General features: G+C 48.8%; 1 protein-coding gene across 1 annotated transcript in view; it reads left to right on the forward strand.

The window, feature by feature from the left end:
• Positions 1-1,135: 1,135 nt before the first annotated feature.
• The window catches only part of LOC111526391 (myosin-16), a 70,556-nt gene continuing 49,744 nt past the window's right edge, over positions 1,136-21,947 (forward strand). Inside the window, exons 1-11 of the mRNA XM_023192089.2 lie at positions 1,136-1,345; positions 5,633-5,776; positions 10,556-10,712; positions 11,978-12,005; positions 12,996-13,092; positions 14,118-14,210; positions 15,799-15,862; positions 16,677-16,775; positions 18,507-18,614; positions 20,247-20,381; positions 21,070-21,338. Coding sequence (XP_023047857.1) covers positions 1,136-1,345; positions 5,633-5,776; positions 10,556-10,712; positions 11,978-12,005; positions 12,996-13,092; positions 14,118-14,210; positions 15,799-15,862; positions 16,677-16,775; positions 18,507-18,614; positions 20,247-20,381; positions 21,070-21,338 — 1,404 coding nt within the window. The remainder of the gene's footprint in view (positions 1,346-5,632; positions 5,777-10,555; positions 10,713-11,977; positions 12,006-12,995; positions 13,093-14,117; positions 14,211-15,798; positions 15,863-16,676; positions 16,776-18,506; positions 18,615-20,246; positions 20,382-21,069; positions 21,339-21,947) is intronic.

A 21,947-nucleotide genomic window follows, 5' to 3' on the forward strand; every position in this document is an offset into this window, starting at 1 on the left:
GGGAGTGGGGGGCACTTAACTGTGAGGATTTATTAGCTTGTTTCATTTTTAAATACAACTTCAACTTTTATTTTGGATTCTGGGGGTATATGTGCAGGTTTTTTACATGGGTATATTGAGTGACACTGGGATTTGGGATCCAAATGATCCCATCACACAGGTGCTAAGCATAGTATCAAATAGGTCGTTCTTCAACCCTTGCCTCCCTCCCTGTCTGTACCCACTTATAAGCTCCCACTTATAAATGAAAACATGTGGTATTTGGTTTTCTGTTTCTATGTTAATTCACTTAGAATAATGGCCTCCAGCTGCATCCATGTTGCTGCAAAGGATGTGATTTCATTCTTTTTTACAGCTGCATAGTGTATATGTACCACATTTTCCTTCTGTTTTTTGAGGTTTTTTTTTAAGACAGGTTCTCGCTTTGTCATCTAAGCTGGAGTGCAGTGGTACAATCACGGCTTCCTGCAGCCTTGACCTCCCCAACTCAAGCGATCCTCCTGCCTTAGCCCTGAGAGTAGCTAGGACTACAGGCACACACCACCATGCCTAGCTAATTTTTAAATGTTTTTGTAGACATGGGGTCTGGCTATATTGCCCAGGCTGGTCTCAAACTCCTGGGCTCAAGCTGTCCTTCCACCTTGGCTTCCCAAAGTTCTGGGATTATAGGTGTGAGCCTCTGTACCTGGCCTGTACCACATTTTCTTTATCTAATCCACCACTGATGGCCACCTAAGTTGATTCCATGTCTTTGCCATTGTGAATAATGCTGCAGTGAACATACAGGTGCATGTGTCTTTTTGGTAGGACGACTTATTTTTCCCTTTGGGTATACAGCCAGGAATAGGATGGCTGGGTTGAATAATAGTTCTGTTTTAAGTTCTTTGAGAAATCTCCATACGGCCTTCTACAGTGGCTGAACAATTAGCTTCTTTCTTATTCTTGGTTATGAAAGCCTAATGGCACCAAGGCAGACAAGGTGGCATGAGAGAAGCAAGCCTCTGTCTTTCTTGGGACATTGACTCCAGCCTGTCCACCAGCTTCAGCAGCTTGTCTCTGCTTCCCCCCACAGCACCCAGGGAAGTACTGGTTCCTGCCCTCAGTTCCTTCCTGCTCTATCCTCAACCAAGCTGCCATGCCTGGTGGGTACAAAGGGGAATGTGGGGACGATGTGGATCCTATGCCTTTCCTGGCACCTCCCGAAAAGGAGAAGATTGAAGCCATGAACAAGCCCTATGACATTAAGAGGTCCTGCTGGGTCAAAGATGAGAAGGAAGGCTTCGTCGCTGGAGAGATCCAGTCTGAACAGGGTGACCAAGTCACCGTGAAGACGATCACCAACCAGGTGAGTGGGGCTTGATCTCCAGGATGAAACTGAGTGGCAGGCACCCAGGCATTTTCTAGGCATGCTCCCGCCCAGAAAGCAGGGTGGCAGAAAGAGCAGGTGCCTCCAAGTCCCGTGTGCTGGGGTCAAATCCAGACTCGCCTACACTCAAGCTGTGTTGCCCTGGGCAAGACGCATTCCCTCTCTGAGCTATATCACAATAGAGATTCCAAGACAGGACACATGAAAGCACTTCATAGACTCTAAAACAGTACCGTGTATAAGGGATGATCATGAGAGTTACTTACCTTTGATGTCTCAAACAGCTCTCAAGTGGAAGCTATTTTCTAAGCATGAGAGTGAGCATGTCACTCATGATCATGTCACTGTGTGCCATGGCCCCTGGTGGCATGAGGGGCATGAGAGAGGGTGCAGAACACCCTGGCTCACTGGCTGAGCTCTTCAGCTGCATGAAGAACAGATGGTGGTTCCTAGGTCCCTTGGAGCATGGCGGTGGTGTGCTGGATGAGATGGCTTGTGATGGCTTTTAATGGGTTGCAAAGACCCAACCTGGCTTGTGATGGCTTGCAGGGACCCACCTAGGTTACCATGGCTAGCAAGGACCCAACCTGGCTTCTCTTGGATTGCAGGGATCCAACCTGGCTTGTGATGGTTTGCAAGGACCCCAACACTAAACAATGAGGGACTTTACAGCCAGTTGTTAAGCCTTGGGTAGCTTGCTATCAGCCATGATGGAAGTATTTACACCATGGAAATGGGCACATGCTGTAAATCAGGGATGCTTCCCCTCAGACAGGTGGTTTACCAACCCACCCTTCTCTCTGCTGGCCCACACTATGTCTGACTGTGAGAGACGACTTGAGAGAGTGGATAGAAAATTTGGGTTATTAGGCTGGGCATGGTGGCTCACGCCTGTAATCCCAGCACTTTGGGAGACCGAGGCAGGAGGATTACTTGAGCTCAGGAGTTTGAGACCAGCCTGGGCAACTTGGTGAGACCCTACCTTTATTTAAAATAATAATAATAATAACAATTTTTATTAGAATTTTTTAAATTTGGTTTATTTTAAATGAGTAAGGGCAGGGGTCTCTTATATTCTTGGCAGACCCCTGGTGAGGCACTTGACACTTTGTTTAATCCTTTCGGCAATCTTATGTGGTAGGATTTATTGACCCTATTTTGCAGAGAAGGAAAAATGAGGATCAAGGGCACTTTAGGTGACCTGTATATGTTGCAAAAATAGCAAATGATGAACTTGGATTCAAACCCACTGTATCTGGCTCATATGCCCATGCCCCCTCTATGACACCATTCCATCTCTCCATGGTGGGCTGCCAAGACGGAGGCACAAGCCATCGCACCCGGGCACTTTTTCATTTAAGAAAAAAGACATTCCCCTGCTCCCTCCAAACCACCTTCAAGGATAAAACTGAAAGCAAGCAAGCAAGCAAAGAAGACAAAACACACACACACACACACACACACACACACACACACAGCAATGAGTCTTCAGCAATAAATATGTTAGTACCTGCGAGGTCCATTCCTGGTTAATTTCTTGATTAAAAGAAGTCAGAGGCCAGGCACGGTGGCTCAAGCCTGTAATCCCAGCACTTTGGAAGGCCGATACAGGCAGATTGCTTGAGGCTAGGTGTTTGAGACCAGCCTGGGCAACATAACGAGGCCCCCTTTCCACAAAAAATTAGCCAGGTGTGGTGGTGCATCCCTGTACTCCCAGTTACTTGGGAGGCTGAGTGAGGAGGATCGCTTGAGCCCAGGAAGTTGAGGCTGCAGTGAGCTAGGATTGCACTGCTGCACTCCAGCCTGGGTGACAGAGAGAAACCTTGTCTCAAAAAAACAAGGAAGCCAGAGACCTCAGTGATCAGAACTGGCAATAGCTGTATTTTTAATCTGTGTCTGCCTTCGAGAGGAGCAGTGGTGAAAAGATGCGGCTATAACGGGTTTGAATGAAAGTCAAGCTTGATTCTCAGGAGAAACACAGTTTTCGGAGAGGAGAGTGCTGCAGTGTTGTGAGAAATGATGGGTGATGATGGTGGAGACCCAGAGTGCATCTGAGTTTGGATGCACATTTAAGGACAACACAATTTACTTGAGTATCTGCAGCAGACAGGGCTGGCTAGCCGGGTTTGGGACAGAAAAGATGGAGCCTGTGACGCTGGCTTCCCTGGCTCCTAAAATAAAGGCCAAGTTCTCCATTCCTCTGCTGAAAGTGAAGTGTCTGCACGTGGACGAGGACCAGAGATCTGGAAACCCCTGGAAATGAATTCAGAATAAAACCCAGCTTGAGGCCAGGCACGGTGGCTCATGCCTATAATCCCACCACTTTGGGAGGCTGGGCAGGGAGGATCATCTGAGGTCAGGAGTTTCAGACCAGCCTGGCCAACATGGTGAAACCCCATGTCTACCAAAAATACAAAAATTAGTCGGGCATGGTGGCCTGCGCCTGTAATCCCAGCTACTCGGGAGGCTGAGGCAGGAGAATTGCTTGAACCCAGGAGGTGGAAGTTGCAGTGAGCTGAGATCATGCCACTGCACTCCAGCATGAGTGACAGAGTGAGACTCTGTCTCAGAAAAACAAAAACAAACAAAAAACAGTTTGATTTACTAAGGGTATGGTAACCATTACGGAGAGTGGGGGTGGATTTTCCAGAACTGTCAAGATTTCAAATTATCTGCCTATTGTACTAATAAATTATTAAAAGTCCCAGAAATCCCAGTGTGGATTCAGGCCTCACATCTAAGGCTGCAGGCAGCCAAAAGATATTTGTTTTCCAGCTCATGTGTCTTCAGCTTTGATCCCAGATGCTGGAGCTTCTTAAGAGCTGGCGCTAGTTTTTGTTTTTTTGTTTTGTTTTTTTCTTGCTCTGTCACCCAGGCTGGAGTGTAGCGGCATGATCTCGGCTCACTGCAACCCCCGCCCCCGGGTTCAAACAATTCTCCTGCCCCAGCCTCCCAAGTAGCTGGGATTACAAGTGTGCACTACCACGCCCAGCTAATCTTTGTATTTTTAGTAGAGACAGGGTTTCGCCATGCTGGCCAGGCTGGTCTCGAAATCCTGACCTCAAGTGGTCCACCCACCTAGGCCTCCCAAAGTGCTGGGATTACAGGCATGAGCCACTGCACCCGGCCTAGTTTTCATTTATAGATGAAGAAATTGGGGTGCAGCATGGGGAAGAGATCTGCCCACATGGCACGGGCGCGAACACACCTACTGATGAACGCTCATTGCTGTTTTCTTTTTTTTCTTCTCTTCTTGCTTGCTTTCGATTTTGTCCTTGAAGGTGGCTTGGAGGGAGCAAGGGAATGTCTTTTTTTCAAATGGAACAGTGGCTACATGTGATGGCTCACACCTGTAACACTTTTGGGGGCCAAGATGGGAGGATCATTGGAGGCCAAGAGTTTAAGACCAGCATAGGCAACATAGCAAGACCTTGTCTCTAGAAAAAAAAAATTTTAAATTAGCCAGGAGCGGTGGTGTGCACCTGTAGTCCCAGCTAATCGGGAGGCTGAGGCAGGAGGATGACTTGAGCCCAAGAGATCGAAGCTGCAGTGAGCTATGATTGTACCACTGCACTCCAGCCTGGGTAATAGAGCAAGATTATGTCTCAAAAAATAAAATTAAATTAAAAATTTAAAAATGGAGAAGTTTGGCTGGTCTGAAGTAGTGAGGTATCTCAATTAATTGTTCATGGTCAGTTACAGATCAAAATCCTTGTTCCACTCTTCCACCCACCCTTCTCATTACTGCACTTAGTCTTTAAAAAAAAAAAAAAAGTGAAATGGAAAAGCTCATTGCTATTTCGAAATCACTGCTAACTCTCAAGGCAGAGAGCCAAGAGTCACATCTTTGCAAAGTGTTCATGGGATCAAAGAGTAAGCTCTGATCATCTATCAGGATGGATTTGGCTGGAAAAGAAGCACAGCCCACAGGTTCTCTGTAACATAGGGAGGGAATGTCATAGTTTATAAGGTATTTTTACATGATTCCACTTCAGTTCATATAATTCTCCCAGCAACCTGCCAAGGAGACTACTGTCATCTCAACTTCAGAGAGGAGGCAGTTGAAGCTGCATTGGCCTCAGAAGTGCCTCCCCATCCCAGGACACACTGGGGGATGTGGCTGGACCAGGACTTGGGTCCACTGGATGCTCCACTCCATCTCCTTCTGGGACTCCAGAGGGTGTGTGGTGACCTGGACCAGATGCCCCATGCCTGGGATGGCACTATTTCCTGATGCCTGTGCTGCTGTGTCTTGACCCTCCCCAGACACTCACTATGAAGAAGGATGATATCCAGCAGATGAACCCACCCAAATTCTACCAGGCCAGCGACATGGCAGACATGACCTTCCTGAATGAGGCCAGTGTCCTAGACAATCTGCGCCAACGCTACACCAACATGAGGATCTACGTGAGTGCCGGGGATAGGGTGAGCGCGGGGAGGAAGGAGTGACTGCAGATCTTCTGCTCTTCTTTTGATGAGGAGGGGGGTGGCTACTCCACCCTGCCCAGCTCCCAGTACACATTATGACTTAGACAAAGGCACAGGGACCACATTTCTGACATGTTAGAATTTCCACCCAAAGCCTTCGGCATCTCAGTAATGGCACCATCTCCATGAGCAGCTGAAACACGTTTTGCTGAGGCTGTCACCCAAAAATCTTCCTCCTCAGGCTCCACCCCTCTTCCTCAAACTCTCAAATCAAAACATCATTTTTCCCCTAGTGACTTCATGTGCCATTATTAGAAGTCCATCCATCCATCCATTCATCCATCTATCCATTCATCCATCCGTACATCCATCCAAACATTCACCCATCCAAACATTCATCCATCCAAACACCCATCCATCCATCCAAATATCTACCCATCCATCCAAACATCTATCCATCAACCCAAACATCCAAACATCCAAACATTCATCCATCCATCCATCCATCCATCCCTCCATCCATCCAAATATCTATCCATCAATCCAAACATTCATCCACCTATCCAAACATCCATCCATCTATCCATCCATCCAAACTTCTCTCCATCAATCCAAACATCCAAACATTCATCCACCTACCCAAACATCCATCCCTCCATCCATCAACCAAACATCCATCCACTCATCCACCCAACCAAATATCTAAATATCCATCCATCCATTCAATCATTCATCAAAACACTCATCCACCCATCCATCCAACAAACATTGAGGAAATGTGATGTAACTGTAGCCTGAGGCACTTAGGAAGGACAACAGACTGCATCCTTGAAGAAGTTCAGTTTCACTTTGTCTGACATGATAACCAGAGTGAGTTACAATCAGTCCTCTGAGCATCTTGGAAATCTTAAGACAGAAAGATGATTTTCTGCAGGTGTTGCAGCTTAACTCCCAAAATGGGTTGTCTAAGGATGTGTGGGTGTTTGCCTGTCTAGATGTCTTTACTAAAAAGGAAAGAGGCTTATCTGGTAGGAATAGGTAAGGTGCAGCCTGATTCCCAGGTAAGGGCCTGCCGGGGGTTCCCCCTCCCTGGGCATATGGTTATAGCCAAGAGGGCTTCTGTGACCCCAGATTCATCCTGCTTTAATACTACTGTGGTTCTAGATTCAGGCCCCAGCAGCACCATAGACCCAGGTGGTGCTGGAAGTTCTCTGGAAAGCTCTTGAAGATATTTGCTAAGTCTGGAGGTTAGCAGGGCATCCTTGGACCCCAGGTCTAGAAAGAGCCATACCCGGCCAGGCGCGGTGGCTTACACCTGTAATCCCAGCACTTTGGGAGACCGAGGCAGGTGGATCAAGAGGTCAGGAGATCGAGACCATCCTGGCTAACATGGTGAAACCCCGTCTCTACTAAAAATACAAAAAAAAAAAAAAAAAAAAAATTAGCCGGGGGTGGTGGCAGACGCCTGTAGTCCCAGCTACTCAGGAGACTGAGGCAGGAGAATGGTGGGAACCCGGGAGGCAGAGCCTGCAGTGAGCCGAGATCGTGCCACTGCACTCCAGCCTGGGCAACTGAGCGAGACTCCATCTCAAAAAAAAAAAGAGAGAGAGAAAGAGCCATACCCACTCCCGGCTGAGCCCGGAGCCTGGAGCCTGGGCTGAGAATGTCAAGATGCAGGCTCAAAGGTCAAGCTCAGGGCCAGGGCTTACCTGGAGCTGTTCTGCATGCAAGCCCTTGTTCCTCCTGGGTGACCACATCATGACTTTGGGCTAAGGGACTGCAGGCTCTGTGGAGTATAGCCTGAGAGACCAGGGCAGGGAGTCCCCTCCTACATTAAAGTGTCTCAATAGAGCCACTAGTGCAACAACTGTAGCTGGCAAGGGCTGCTCCCATGATCCCAGCTGCTTCTCTCTCAATTCCTCCTGACCACAGCAGGGAGGTAACTGGCTTCCAGGCTGCTGTCTGCCCCCACCCACAGCTGAGACAGGCTGGAGGGGAAGAGTGATCCCATGGCTGGCGTCCCGGGATGAGACACCGTGTGTCATACCCTCAGCTGTTCCACTGGGTTTCCTTCATCGTCTCTTTGTCTTTTTTCCTGTGGATCAGTCTCTACTTAATAAGTTTCCTTTTGAAAATTCAACATATCCCAGTCATGCTAAGGAGAAGCTGGTGGCAGGGAGAGGGGTGGATGGCGAGCAGTTATTCTTACTTGGCTCAAAATGGAAGGGTTTAAAGTTGAACTGAAACCAAGTATTTGGTGGAAGGTTTAGAGGTCAATGTGACTGTCCAGCAAGGAGAAGGGAAATTTAAGATTCATAGATTTGGCCATTTCCCATCTTCACTTATTCTTCCTGCTCTTCATTTATTTAATGATGTAATTGGTTTTCTGGGGTTTTGTTGTTTGTTTGTTTGTTTGTTTGTTTGAGATGTAGTCTCACTCTGTCGCCCAGGCTGGAGTGCAATGGCACAGTCTCAGCTCATTGCAACCTCCACTTCCCAGGTTCAGGTGATTCTCCTGCCTCAGCCCTGTTAGTAGCTGGCATTACAAACATGCTCTACCATGCCCAGCTAATTTTTGTATTTTTAGTAGACACAGGGTTTCACCATGTTGGTCACGCTCGTCTCGAACTCCTGACCTCGTGATCCGCCTGCTTCAGCCTCCCAAAGTGCTGGGATTACAGGCATGAGCCACTGCGCCTGGCCTTTCTGTTCTTTTTTTTAAAAAAACAGGGTGATTTCCTACAAAACTGCAATCTTGGAGTGAAAAGAAAGTTGGGGTCTTGAGTAGGTCAAGGCTGGGTGCAGTGGCTCAGGCCTGTAATCCCAGCACTTTGGGAGGCCAACGTGGGTGGATTGTTTGAGGACAGGACTTCATGACAAGCCTGAGCAACACAATAAGACTCCCATCTCTACAAAAAAAACTTTTTAATTATCCAGGCTTAGTGGGCACATGCCTGTAGTCCCAGCTACTTGGGATGTTGAGGTGGAAGGATCACTTGAGCCCAAGAGGTCAAGGCTGCAGTGAGCTATGATCGTACCACTGCACTCCAGCCTGAGAAACAGAGCAAGCCTCTGTCTCTAAAAAAAAAAAAAAAAAAAAAAAAGGGCTGGGCATGGTGGCTCATGCCTATAATCCCAGCACTTTGGGAGGCCGAGGTGGGTGAATCACCTGAGGTCGGGAGTTCGAGACCAGCCTGACCAACATGGAGAAACCCTGTCTCTACTAAAAATACAAAATTAGCCAGGTGTGGAAATCCCAGCTACTCGGGAGGCTGAGGCAGGAGAATTGCTTGAACCTGGGAGGCAGAGGTTGCGGTGAGCCGAGATCGAGCCATTGTACTCTAGCCTGGGCAACAAGAGCTAAGGTCTGTCTCAAAAAAAAAAAAAAAAAAGAAAAGAAAAAAGAAAAAGAAAAAGGAAAAGACAGGTGGTCAAACCTAGCTGCCACAAGTAGGGAGCTGCACCCACACAGTGAAGATTCCACAGCTTTTAAATCACCCCAGACATCTCTCAACGGACTCTCATGGAAAGCCAGATATATTAAGTGGCAAAAGCAAGATATAAAACAGTACTATAGGCTGGGCGCAGTGGCTCACGCCTGTAATCCCAGCACTTTGACAGGCCAAGGTGGGTGGATCCCTTGAGGTCAGGAGTTTGTGACCAGCCTGGCCAATATGGCGAAATCCCATCTCTACTAAAAATACAAAAATTAGCCTGGTGTGGTGGCGTGCACCTGTAGTCCCAGCTACTTAAGAGGCTGAGGCAGGAGAATCACTTGAATCCGGGAGGCAGAGGTTGCAGTGAACCCAGATGGCACCATTGTACTCCAGCCTGGGTGACAGAATGAGACTCCATCCATAAAATATATATAGATAAAGAAATATATATATATGGAAGGGAGCAAAAGAAACTAGCCCAGCATTTACCTGTGGTGAGGGTAGGGGTGGAGAGGGAGCAAGTGGTATATATTTTGCAGTATATATGTTGCCACAGTGACAGTGTGACCTATTCAAATACAGATAGATGGACCCCAACTTACAATGGTTCAAGTTAATGATTTTCGACTTTATGATGGGGCAAAAGCAATACACATTCAATGCACTCCTCGATTTATGATCAAACCCATCGTATGTTGAAAATATCATAAATCAATTTCCAATACAATATTTTCAACATATGATGGGTTTATCTAGATGTGACCCCATCTTAAGTCGAGGAGTATCTGTAATTAAACCAAAAGAAAAAACAAACAAATATATATTAAAGATAAGCCTCATTTAGCTTAATGAAAACAGACTCAGATACTCAAAAGATTTTGCCTCCAGAAGGCTGAGTTTTGTTGTTTTTGTTGTTTTTGAGACGGAGTCTCACTCCATCGCCAGGCTGGAGTGCAGTGGCACGATCTTGGCTCACTGCAACCTCTGCCTCCCAGGTTCAAGCGATTCTCCTGCCTCAGCCTCCTGAGTAGCTGGGATTACAGTTGCGCACCACCACTCCCAGTTAATTGTTTTGTATTTTTGGTAGAGACAGGGTTTTACTCTGTTGGTCAGGCTGGTCTCGAACTCCTGACCCCAGGTGATCCACTCACCTCAGCCTCCCAAAGTGTTGGGATTACAGGCGTGAGCCACCACACCTGGCAGAAAGCTTACCTTCTTCACAGCTTGCTCTTTGATAAACTGGGGCCTGAAGGGAACTTCACTGGGGGAAAAGGGTACCAGGAGGAAGAACCAGCTGACCATCTTCCCTCCCTCCCACCAGACCTACTCGGGCTTGTTCTGCGTGACAGTCAACCCCTACAAGTGGCTGCCCATCTACGGGGCCCGTGTGGCCAACATGTACAAGGGCAAGAAGCGCACAGAGATGCCACCTCACCTCTTCTCCATCTCTGACAACGCCTACCATGACATGCTCATGGGTGCGTCGGGGTGGGCTCTGCTGGGGCAGGGGTGGTGGGAGACAAGCCTTCCTTTGCCATTGTGGCTCCAGACGCATTAAGACTTTGTGATACCCCATCCTAACCCTGACCCTGCACCACCAGTTGAAGTTATTTGCTAAATGTTGAGCAGCAGCTACTGCTACCAGGTGCCAGGGCTCAGTGAGTGTGCTGGGCACTTGCTAGGTACCAGCCCTACCTCACACCCTATCTCATTTAAGCTTCACAAACCCATAGGATGCCAAGGTAAGTAGGTAAGTAACTTGCTCAGAGCTCAAGTTAATGCTCTTAACCATTACCTGTATGATCTTTGCTGCATATTATAGTGATTCCTCTATGTGATTTTTTTTCTTTTTTTCTTTTTTTTTTTTTCTTTTTGAGATGGAGTTTCACTCTTGTCGCCCAAGCTGGAGTGCAATGGTGCGATAGCTCACTGCAACCTCCACCTCCTGAGTTGAAGCAATTCTCCTGCCTCAGCCTTCCAAGTAGCTGGGATTACAGGCATGTGCCACCATGCCCAGCTAATTTTTATATTATTAGTAGAGATGGGGTTTCAATACGTTGGCCAGGCTGCTCCTGAACTCCTGACCTCAGGTGATCCACCCACCCCGGCCTACCAAAGTACTGGGTTTACAGGCGTGAGCCACCGCACCAGGCCATGATTTGTATTTAACAGATGGGGTCTCTGTTGCCCAGGCTGGAGTGCAGTGGTGCAATCTTAGCTCACCGCAGTCTAGAACTTCTGGGCTCAAGCAATCCTCCTGCTTCAGCTTCCTGAGTAGCTGAGACTATAGGCATGCACCACTATGCCCAGATAATTTTTTAATTTTTTGTAGAGACAGGGTTTCACCATCTTGCCCAGGCAGGTCTTGAACTCCTGGGCTCCAGCCTCAGCTTCCCAAAATGCTGGGATTACAGGCATGAGTCATGCTGTCCAGCCCTCTGTGATTTTTGTCCTCATTTCTCTTTATGTTGCTTAGGGCTGGGTAGCTTTATGGCAACTCTGGGCTGGTAGAAAGAGTGGCTGATAAATTCCTGATCCTTTCTGCAAGGGTGAACAATGCAGGGATGGGCAAGGGGCCACAGATCCCACAGGATCCTGGATTTTGGCCTCCAAGTGTAGCCAAGGCCACAATCTAAGCCAGTTGGAATCTGGGGAAGCCCTGACTGGCTGGGGCATTGTTGAATGCCTAGTTTCTAAATGTTTCCTAATTACACCTTCTTGTTTCTTGTTTTCTTCCCTACAGATCGTGAAAATCAGTCCATGCTAATCACGTAAGTGTCTCTTCCATCTCTCAGTCTATACACATATAATTAGATCTGTGTCTTACACATATAATTAAGCCTTCCTAGAATTAATTGTGGGACTTTGTTTGGAACTCTGCAGGCAGTGTGTGGGTTTAGCAGGGCGGGTGAGGCTGCACCTGCTAAACTGATGGGGTGGCCTCCCTGTCTCCCGGACCTCCCGACCTGCCTGTCTGTCCTAGCTAGGGGGTGAAATGTGAACAGAAATGTGTACCTTTGAGACCAGGCGTGGTGGCTCACACCTGTAATCCCAGGGTTTTGGGAGGCTGAGGCAGGAGGATCGTTTGAACCCAGGAGTTTGAGACCAGCCTGAGCAACATAGTGAGACCCTATCTCTACAAAAAATTAGCCAGTGTGGTGGTGCACACCTGTAGTCCCAGCTACTCAGGAGGCTGAGACAGGAGAATTGCTTGAGCTCAGGAGGTTGAGGCTGCAATGAGCTATGATCACACCACTGCACTCCAGACTAGACGACAGAGCAAGACTCTCCCAAAAAAAAAAAAAGAGAGAGAGAGAGAAAGAAAGAAAAGAGCACTTTTCTTTTCCTTTCTTTGAGATGGAATCTCACTCTGTGGCCTAGGTTGGAGTGCAGTGGCGCGATCTCGACTCACTGCAAGCTCTGCCTCCTGGGTTCAAGCAATTCTCCTGCCTCAGCCTCCCAAGTAACTGGGATTACAGGCACGTGCCATCATGCCTGGCTGATTTTTGTATTTTTAATAGAGACGGGGCTTCACCATGCTGGCCAGGCTGGTCTCAAACTCCTGACCTCAGGTGATCCTCCCACCTCGGCCTCCCGAAGTGCTAGGATTATAGGCATGAGCCTCTGTGCCTGGTTAACTTTTGTATTTTTAGTAGAGATGGGGTCTCACCTTGTTGGCCAGGCTGCTCTTGCTTCTTTTCTCTGCGGCTGACCGCCCCCTCTTCCCGCTTCTCTTGTCTGCTCTTTTTTTCCACCTGCAGGGGAGAATCTGGTGCTGGTAAGACTGAGAACACGAAGAAGGTCATCCAGTACTTTGCCAACATCGGAGGAACTGGCAAACAGACCACAGATAAGAAGGTAGAGCTGACTGGGTGGGCCCAGGGTCTATTTCCCGTCTTCAGGCTTCTGTGACACACACAGTGGCGACCCTTCAATCTTCACAGCTGCTCACAGCTTAGGGCCATTTTACAGATGAGGAGACTGAGGCTTAGAGTGAAGTGACTTGGATGGGGTCACACAGGGAGAAGGTGGCCATAAATCAGGATCTTCTCCCCAAGGACTTGTTCTGTTGCCCCAGGCCATGTCTGCGTCCAGAAGGATGGGTAGCAGAGCCCCTTGTACTTGGCAGAGGAGAAACGGGAAAGTTCGTTGCCTGTTAAGTGGCTTCTGCAGACCCTGGCTGCCCCAGGGGCACAAAGAGCCTTAGCTGGGCAGTCAGCTAAGGCATCTGTAAAAGGCCAACAGAGGCCAGGCACAGTGGCTCATGCCTATAATCCCAGTACTCTGGGAGGCTGAGGTGGGAGGGTCGCTTGAGTCCAGGAGTTCGAGACCAACCTGGGCAACATAGCAAGACACCATCTCTACAAAAAACTTTAAAAATTAGCTGGGAGTGGTGGCATATGCCTATAGTCCCAGCTACTCAGGAGGCTGAAGTGGGAGGATCACTTAAGACCAGGAGTTGGAGGCTGCAGTGAGCCAAGATAGCGCCACTGTACTCCAGCCTGGCCAACAGAGCAAAACCCTGTCTCAAAAAAGGGGTCGGGGGAGGTGTAGGGAGGGGTTTCAGACTTGCTCAGAGGGCTCTCTGCCAACAGCAAAGTGAGGAAACAGTAGCTAGGGATCAAGTCCAAGTGGCTGCCCATGTCCCCAGGTGCCTGTCCCAGTGTCATGGAGCCACAGAGGGACAGACGCTGTCAGGCAGTGGCCCTCCTCCCAGGTTACTACATGCAGCCCCTCTGGCCCTGATTTTCTGGCCGCCCCAAGGCCATTCTCCTCCTGGGTTCCCAGCACATGAGCCACTGTCATTTGCAAGCCCAGTCCCTCAGCCCTGGCCTCCCAGGCAGCGGCCAACTCAACTAACTTTGGGTTTCTTTCTGCGTCAGGGGTCTCTGGAGGATCAAATCATCCAGGCAAATCCCGTGCTGGAGGCCTTCGGGAACGCCAAGACCACCAGGAACAACAACTCCTCTCGCTTCGTAAGTGTGGGGGCTGCATGAGAGGCCCCCTGGGTGGTGAGACAGGTGTCATGACCCCGCCCCAGGTAAAGAAATTGAGGCTGGTTTAAATTAAGGTGAAAAGTGTGGGGCAAGGGAAGACCTCCCCTTCCCAGAGATGTTTAAGGCCCAGCAATCAGAATCAAATTGGCAACGAGGCAAAGCTAATTCAAAAGACAAATAATCCCTCGTGGAATTCAGTTCAAGATTTGAAGACTCTTCCTAACCGGTCCAATCAGCCTCAACACCGAGAACTACAAATTGCAAATTTAACAGGTCATTTTGTATCAAAAGATCAATTATGAAGCACGTAGAATTTTTCAATTGTACGAAAACATTCTCTGGGTTCTGCAGAGACCCGGACAGGGTTAAGTTTTTTTTTGTTTTGATTTTTTTTCCCCTCAGAAATTGGTTTTCTTTGATGTATCCAAGTCTTACATTTCTCAACAAAGAAAAAAACAAAATCAATATTAGCATAAAAGAAGGAGGCTGGGCACAGTGGCACACTCCTGTAATCCCAGCACTTTGGGAAGCCAAGGCAGGAGGATCCCTTGAGCCCAGGCAGTTTGAGGCCAGCCTCGGCAACATAGCGAGACCAGCCCCCATCGCTATAAAAAATAAAAATTAGCCAGGCATGGCCATGCATGCCTGTAGTCCCAGCTACTTGGGAGGCTAAGGTGGGAGGATCACCTGAGCCCAGGAAATAAAGGTTGCAGTGAGCTGAGATTATGCCACTGCACTCCAGCCTGGGCAACAGAGCAAGACCGTGTTTGCGGGGGGGGGGGGGGGGGGGGGGGAAACAGGGGAAGAGGGGGGTGGTAAAAAGTATCTAATCAACAAACAGAACCCTCTTTAGTATTAATATTTAAGTCAAGTGGCTTTGATGCAGAACCTTGGCGACAATGAGGGTGGAGGGGCTGGGAGGTCACCTGGGGAGACAGATTAACAGCAGTAAGTGCAGCTGTCTGGCAGGAGCCGCAGTCACAGAGGCACCCTGAGACGCCAACTAGAGAGGAGCGATGCCCGGCCTCGTCTCCCTCACTCCCGCGTCTCCTCTGGGGCTTCCTATCGGCAGAGCCCAGTGAGCTTGCACGAAGCCTCAGAAAACAGGGCTGGCAGCGGGTGAGGGGAGGAACAGAGGTGAGTGCAGACAGGCCCAGGAGCAGCCGAGGTACAGAGAGAGAGTCCTGTTTCCGGGAGAATTTACTGATGGCTCTGCCATGCAAGCCAGAGAGAGAGGAATGACATGGAAGCCTCCCGATAAAGAAGCATGGGAGGTGCTCCAAATTGGCATGGTGCCTGGTCTCTACACAGAATTCCAAAGGGTAGCAGCCCTCCTGCTGGCACTTCTCTCCCTGACAAATGCCCCAAACCACAGACCCTAGATTTAGCTCCGAGACCTGTCCGTGTGCTTCTCTGCCTATCTTCGTGGGAAATCCACTACTGCAATAGAGCCCAGTTACATCCCCGCAGGCCCCGATCAGCAATCCTTGGCCAACTCTGGGCCACTTATTGCTCTAAAGCTGTGGCCGACCTCCCTCCTGATCCCTCCCCTCTCTTCCCTGCTCAGGGCAAGTTCATCCGAATCCACTTTGGAACCACAGGGAAACTCGCTGGAGCCGACATCGAGAGCTGTAAGTCAGGCCCTCCTTGGAGAGTTTGTCTGGGCAGCTACATGATCTGTGAGGCCCAGTGCAACATGAAAATGAAGGGCTCTTGTTAAAAAATACCAAGAATTTCAGGCCAGGTGAGGTGGCTTATGCCTGTAATCCTAGCACTTTGGGAGGCCGAGGCAGGAGGGTTGCTTGAACCTAGGAGTTCAAGACCAGCTGGGCAACATAGTAAAATCCCATCTCTACAAAACAATGTGAAAAATTAGCCTGGCATGGTGGTACATGCCTGTAGTCCCAGCTACTCAGGAGGCTAAGGCAAGTGGATCGCTTGAGCCCAGGAGTTAGAGGCTGCAGTGTGGGCTTTAAGGAGAGGAGATTCCTGCTTTGAACCTGGGAGGCGGAGGTTGCAGTGAGCCAAGACTACTCCATTGCACTCCAGCCTGGGCAACAGAGCAAGACTCCATCTCAAAATAAATATATAAATAAATAAATAATCACAACCCTGCACTCCAGCCTGGGCAACGCGGCAAGACCCTGTCTCTAAAAAATCATCATAATAATACAGGAATTTCGAAACAGCAGCAGAGGAGCATTAAACCAAGTGGGAGGTCCTTCTGATTGCAGCCTGTTAGTGCCCAGGAGGCTGGCCCCACTCCCAGGACTCCCTCTGTGGCAATCAGGTCCCCGGAGGCTGCCTGTCTGGGAAGAGCGAAACGTGGGGCTCACCATTAGTCACTGTTCTGGGCTTTATGGAGAGGGGGTTCCTGCTTTGTACGGAGCCCTGAACTCCAGGGAAACAGCTGTGTACTCACCAGGATCTTCACTTCTTTTTCAGATCTCTTAGAGAAATCTCGTGTCATCTCACAGCAAGCAGCCGAGAGAAGCTACCACATCTTCTACCAGATTCTCTCAAACAAGAAGCCTGAACTTGTTGGTAAAGACCTTTATGTCTATCCACCTGCCCCTGACCTTGCTTTTCTTCTTTTCCGTAAGGAAAGAATTCCCATGTGTAGGGAGTCTCGTGTCACTCCTGGGGTTCTGTGATAATGTCTTCAGTTTAAAGTGATGTGAATGGGGCTGGGCGTGGTGGCTCACGCCTGTAACCCTAGGACTTTGGGAGGCAGAGGCAGGTGGATCACCTGAGGTCAGGAGTTCAGGACCAGCCTGGCCAACATGGTGAAACCACGTCTTTACAAAAATACAAAAAAATTAGCTGGGCATGATGGCAGGTGCCTGTAATCCCAGCTACTCGGGAGGCTGACGCAGGAGAATCGGTTGAACCTGGGAGGAGGAGGTTGCAGTGAGCCAAGATCCCTCCATTGCACTCCAGCCTGGGCAAGAGAGCAAGACTCCATCTCAAAAACAAACACACAAACAAAGTCAAATGGGTTACAGGGAACTTTCTCCAAGTTCTATTTGCACATTGCATCCTCATAGTAGCCAGATGAAGACCACTGTGGGCCCATTTCACAGATGAAGCTCTGAGTACCTGCAAAATCTGGGATATAAACGTGGGATGTGAGGCTTTAAACCCTTTGTGTCTGCAACCTGCTGCCTCTGAGCCTGCCGCTCGGGCAGCAGCACCGGGATCAGCCCAAGACCACGATGGGCTCTGCCAGTGCTTGCATGCACAGTCCCAACAGGCTCTCCTCTTGGCAGACACAGCATACACCAGGTACACAGCTCAGAGAGTGGAGGACACTCACCCACTCAACTGGATGCCCTTGTGCAGGCGCCAACATGCTCAGCTGTCCACGGCAGACCTGCCCAGACATAAAGTGGGAGGAGGGATGAAGACTCAGTCTTACACACACACACACCTCCTAACCCAGCCAGAAATAAGGGCATTGAGTGCCATTCCCCACCCACAGGTGGGCTTTATTTGGACAAAGTATACTTTTAAATTAACAGCATTTTGAGATTGGGAGACTTCACATAAAAATGCAATTTTCAGCCAGGTGCAGTGGCTCATGTCTGTAATCCCAACACTTTGGGAGGCGAAGGCAGGAGGATCGCTTGAGCCCAGGAGTTTGAGACCAGCCTGGGCAACATAGCAAGACCCTGTCTCTACAAAAAATAAAAAATGGCTCACACCTGTAATCCCAGTACTTTGGGAGGCCAAGGCAGGCAGATCACCTGAGGTCAGGAGTTCAAAACCAGCCTGGCCAACATGGCGAAACCCCATCTCTACTAAAAATACAAAAATTAGCTAGGTGTGGTGGTGCGCACCTGTAATCCCAGCTACTTAGGAGACTGAGGCACGAGAATCGCTTGAACCCGAGTGGCAGAGGTTGCATTGGGCTGAGATTGCTCCACCACACTCCAGCCTGGTGACAGAGAGAGACTCCGTCTCAAAAAAATTTTTTTAAATAAATAAATAACTAGCCAGGTGTGGTGGTACCTGTGGTCTCAGCTACTCAGGAGGCTGAGGCAGGCAGGTCACTTAAGCCCAGGAGTTCAAGGCTGCAGTGAGCTATGATAGTGTCACTGCACTCCAGCCTGGGTGACAGAGCCAGACCCTGTTGAAAGAAAGAAAGAGAGAGAGAGAAAGAGGAAGGAAAGGAAGAAGGGATGGAGGGAGGGAGGAAGGGAGGAGAGGTTAGAGATGGCAGAGAAGAAAACCGCACATCCGCCATTGGTTAACCTGCTTTGCTGCCCTTGGCAGAGAGTTTGCTGCTGGTCCCCAACCCTAAGGAATACCACTGGGTGAGCCAAGGCGTCACCACGGTGGACAACATGGACGACAAGGAGGAGCTGCAGATCACAGACGTGAGTGGGCAGGCAGAGCTGGAACAGGACGGGGAGAAGGCTTGGGACTCTGCATGCATGGCCACTAGATTGGGGTGGCGGTGGGGACAGGAGCCCACTTAGAGTTGCCAGACAGCTGCCCAGATCTTCCCTGGAGATTTCTGGGGTTGCAGTCAGCATTTTATTCCAAGCCCATTTTAGCAAGCTGAGTTTCTCTTTGCAGAGTCAAACTAGAATTCCGTGGGGACTTCAGGGGCCATCAACCCCATGCAACTTTTCCTCCTCCCCAGCCCAGCCAGAAGTGACTCTGTCATTCTCCCGGTCCCCACCGCACCCTCTGGCTCCTCTTACGACACTAAGCACCCATGACTCCTGTTAGGATTATTTGTGTACTAGGTTCTCTCTGCTCTTGGACAACAGAATCAATTCCTGATTTATCTTTGCCTTCCCCTCACCTAACACCTGGCATGAAGCCTTAACAATAATAACAGAGCCAGGCACGGTGGCTTACACCTTTAATCCCAGTGCTTTGGAAGGCTGAGGCAGGAGGATTGCTTGAGTCCAGGAGTTTGAGATCAGCCTAGGCAACACAGTAAGATCCCGTCTCTGCAAAAAAAAAAAAAAAAAAAAAATTTAAAAATTAGCTGGGTGTGGTGGCACATACCTGTTATGATAATCAGCTACTCAGGAGGCTAAAGTGGGAGGATCACTTGAGCCCAGGAGTTCTAGGCTGCAATAAGCCATGATCATGCCACCACACTCTAGCCTGGGCAACAAAGTAAGACTCTATCTCAAAAAAATAAAATAAAATAACTGGCTGGGCATGGTGACTCACAGCTGTAATCCCAGCACTTTGGGAGGCCAAGACAGGGGAATCACTTGAGGTCAGGAGTTCAAGACCAGCCTGACCAACATGATGAAACCCCGTCTGTACTAAAAGTTAAAAAAATTAGCCAGGCGTGGTGGCGCATGCCTGTAATCTCAGCCACTTGGGAGGCTGAGGAAGGAGAATCACTTGAACCCAGGAGGTGGAAGTTGCAGGGAGCAGAGATTGTGCCACTGCACTCCAGCCTGGGCGACAGAGGGAGGACTCCATCTATAAATAAATAAATAAATAAATAAATAAATAAATAAATAAAATTAGCCAGGTGTGGTGGCATGCACCTGTTATCCCAGGTACTCAGGAGGCTAAAGTGGGAGGATCACTTGAGCCCAGGAGTTCTAGGCTGCAGTGAGCCATGATCGTGCCACTGTACTCTACTCTGGGCAAAAAGGTAAGACCCAAGCTCAAAAAATAAAATAACAATAACAATAATAATACCTCCCTTTCTTGAGCACTTACTATGTGCCAAGCACTGGACTAAACGTTGTCACATCATTCTGATCTATCCTTATCATCACCATCTTGCAGATGATGAAACAAAAGCCAGAGAGGTTATTGTAAATAAATAAAATGACTATATTGCAGAACATCTGACCTGGGCCCCTTGGAGGAAAACAGAACTCTCCCTGTTCAGGGGATGTCCAATTCCAGCGTCCATGCCCTGCCACAGTGGCCCTTTGGCGTGGCCCCACGGTGGCAGTCCTATGGCCTCCACTATGTAGAATGAGAGGCCAGGGGTCACGTGACTTCATCTCCCTGTTGCTTTGCAGGAAGCCTTTGATGTGCTGGGCTTCAGCGCCGAGGAGAAGATGGCCGTGTATAAGCTGACGGGAGGTATCATGCACTTTGGGAACATGAAGTTCAAGCAGAAGCCCAGAGAGGAGCAAGCTGAAGTGGACACCACTGAGGGTGGGTGCTGGGGCTGGGGCTGCTCAGAGACAAGGTGGCCAGTGTGGGCAGTTCCCTGCTTTCCAGGGCTTTGTGACCATCTCAGGGATATGCCAGCTCTATGTGGCTGCAAACCATGCATGTTCAGACGTTGATATTTTCAGAAAGGCACAGTTGAGAGTCAAGACGTGATTTTGGTTTTGTGCTGTCATTGTTGTTTTAATTTGCATTTATTTTTTGAGACAGGGTCTCGGTTTGTTGCCTAGGTGGGAGTGCAGTGGTGCAGTCATGCAACTGTGGCTCACTGCAGTCTCAACCTTTTAGGCTCAAATGATCCTCCTGCCTCAACCTCCTCAGTAGCTGGGACTACAGGTGCACGCCACCACATCTGGCTGATTTTTTTTTTTTTTTTTTAGAAATGGGGTCTTGCTATGTTGCCCAGGCTGGTCTCAAACTCCTGGCCTCAAGTGATCCTCCTACCTTAACCACCCAAAGTGCTGGAATCACAGGCATAAGCCACCTTGCCCAGCTGCCACCTGACCTTGAGCAAGTGTAGAAACTACCACGTCTTTGTTTTCTCATTAGCAAAATGGGATCTCCTCCACCCTGCCTTTCACCCCATCCCTGAGCCACAACAAATGTTGCCAGGTTTCTCCTGGACATGGCAACATCTTCCTTGCACTCACCTGATTTTTCCATCTCTACTCAGTGGCTGACAAAGTCGCCCATCTCATGGGTCTCAACTCCGGTGAACTGCAGAAAGGTATCACCAGGCCCCGGGTCAAAGTCGGCAATGAGTTTGTGCAAAAAGGTCAGAACATGGAACAGTGCCAAAACTCCATCGGGGCTCTGAGCAAAGCTGTCTACGACAAGATGTTCAAGTGGCTGGTGGCCAGGATTAACAAGACCTTGGACACCAAGATGCAGAGGCAGTTCTTCATTGGAGTGCTGGACATCGCTGGCTTTGAGATCTTTGAGGTGGGCCTGGCCTTGCATTTGGTTTTTGCTTTGGGGTGGCTGTCCTCCTTATATAAGCTACTTTTTTGCTTATATCAGTTATAAAGTTCTCTTGTTTCTCACCTTGGACCTGGGGCAGACCAATCTCAGTTTGCCACTGGATCTCTGACTTTTGGACTCCAGAAATTTCCAGCTTCATTTGTATGGTGCCAAGTCATAAAGAATGGTGTGAACTTTAAGGATGGGATGAGTGGTGTGCTGAAGCCAGCCTGTACTGGCTAACAAGACTGTGTTATTTTCAGGAATTTTGTGAGCCAGTTGACGTCATGTTGATAGCTTGAAATTAGCCATGGCTTGAATATTTACACCATGGAAATTGGCAAACACTGTAAATCAGGTGTTTGGTTTTTAAGAAGAGCTGATTTATCAGCTCACCACTTAAAAAAAAAAAAAAAAGCTTGTAAACCCCTTTTATTAGTCCATTTTCAAACTGCTATAAAGAACTACCTGAGACTGGGTAATTTATAAAGAAAAGAGGCTTAATTGACTCACAGTTCTGCATGGCTGCGGAGGCCTCAGGAAACTTACAATCATGGTGAAAGGCAAAGCGGAAGCAGACACATCTTACAT

The sequence above is a fragment of the Piliocolobus tephrosceles genome, chromosome 8, assembly GCF_002776525.5.
Source record: "Piliocolobus tephrosceles isolate RC106 chromosome 8, ASM277652v3, whole genome shotgun sequence".
Taxonomy (NCBI): Eukaryota; Metazoa; Chordata; class Mammalia; order Primates; family Cercopithecidae; genus Piliocolobus; species Piliocolobus tephrosceles.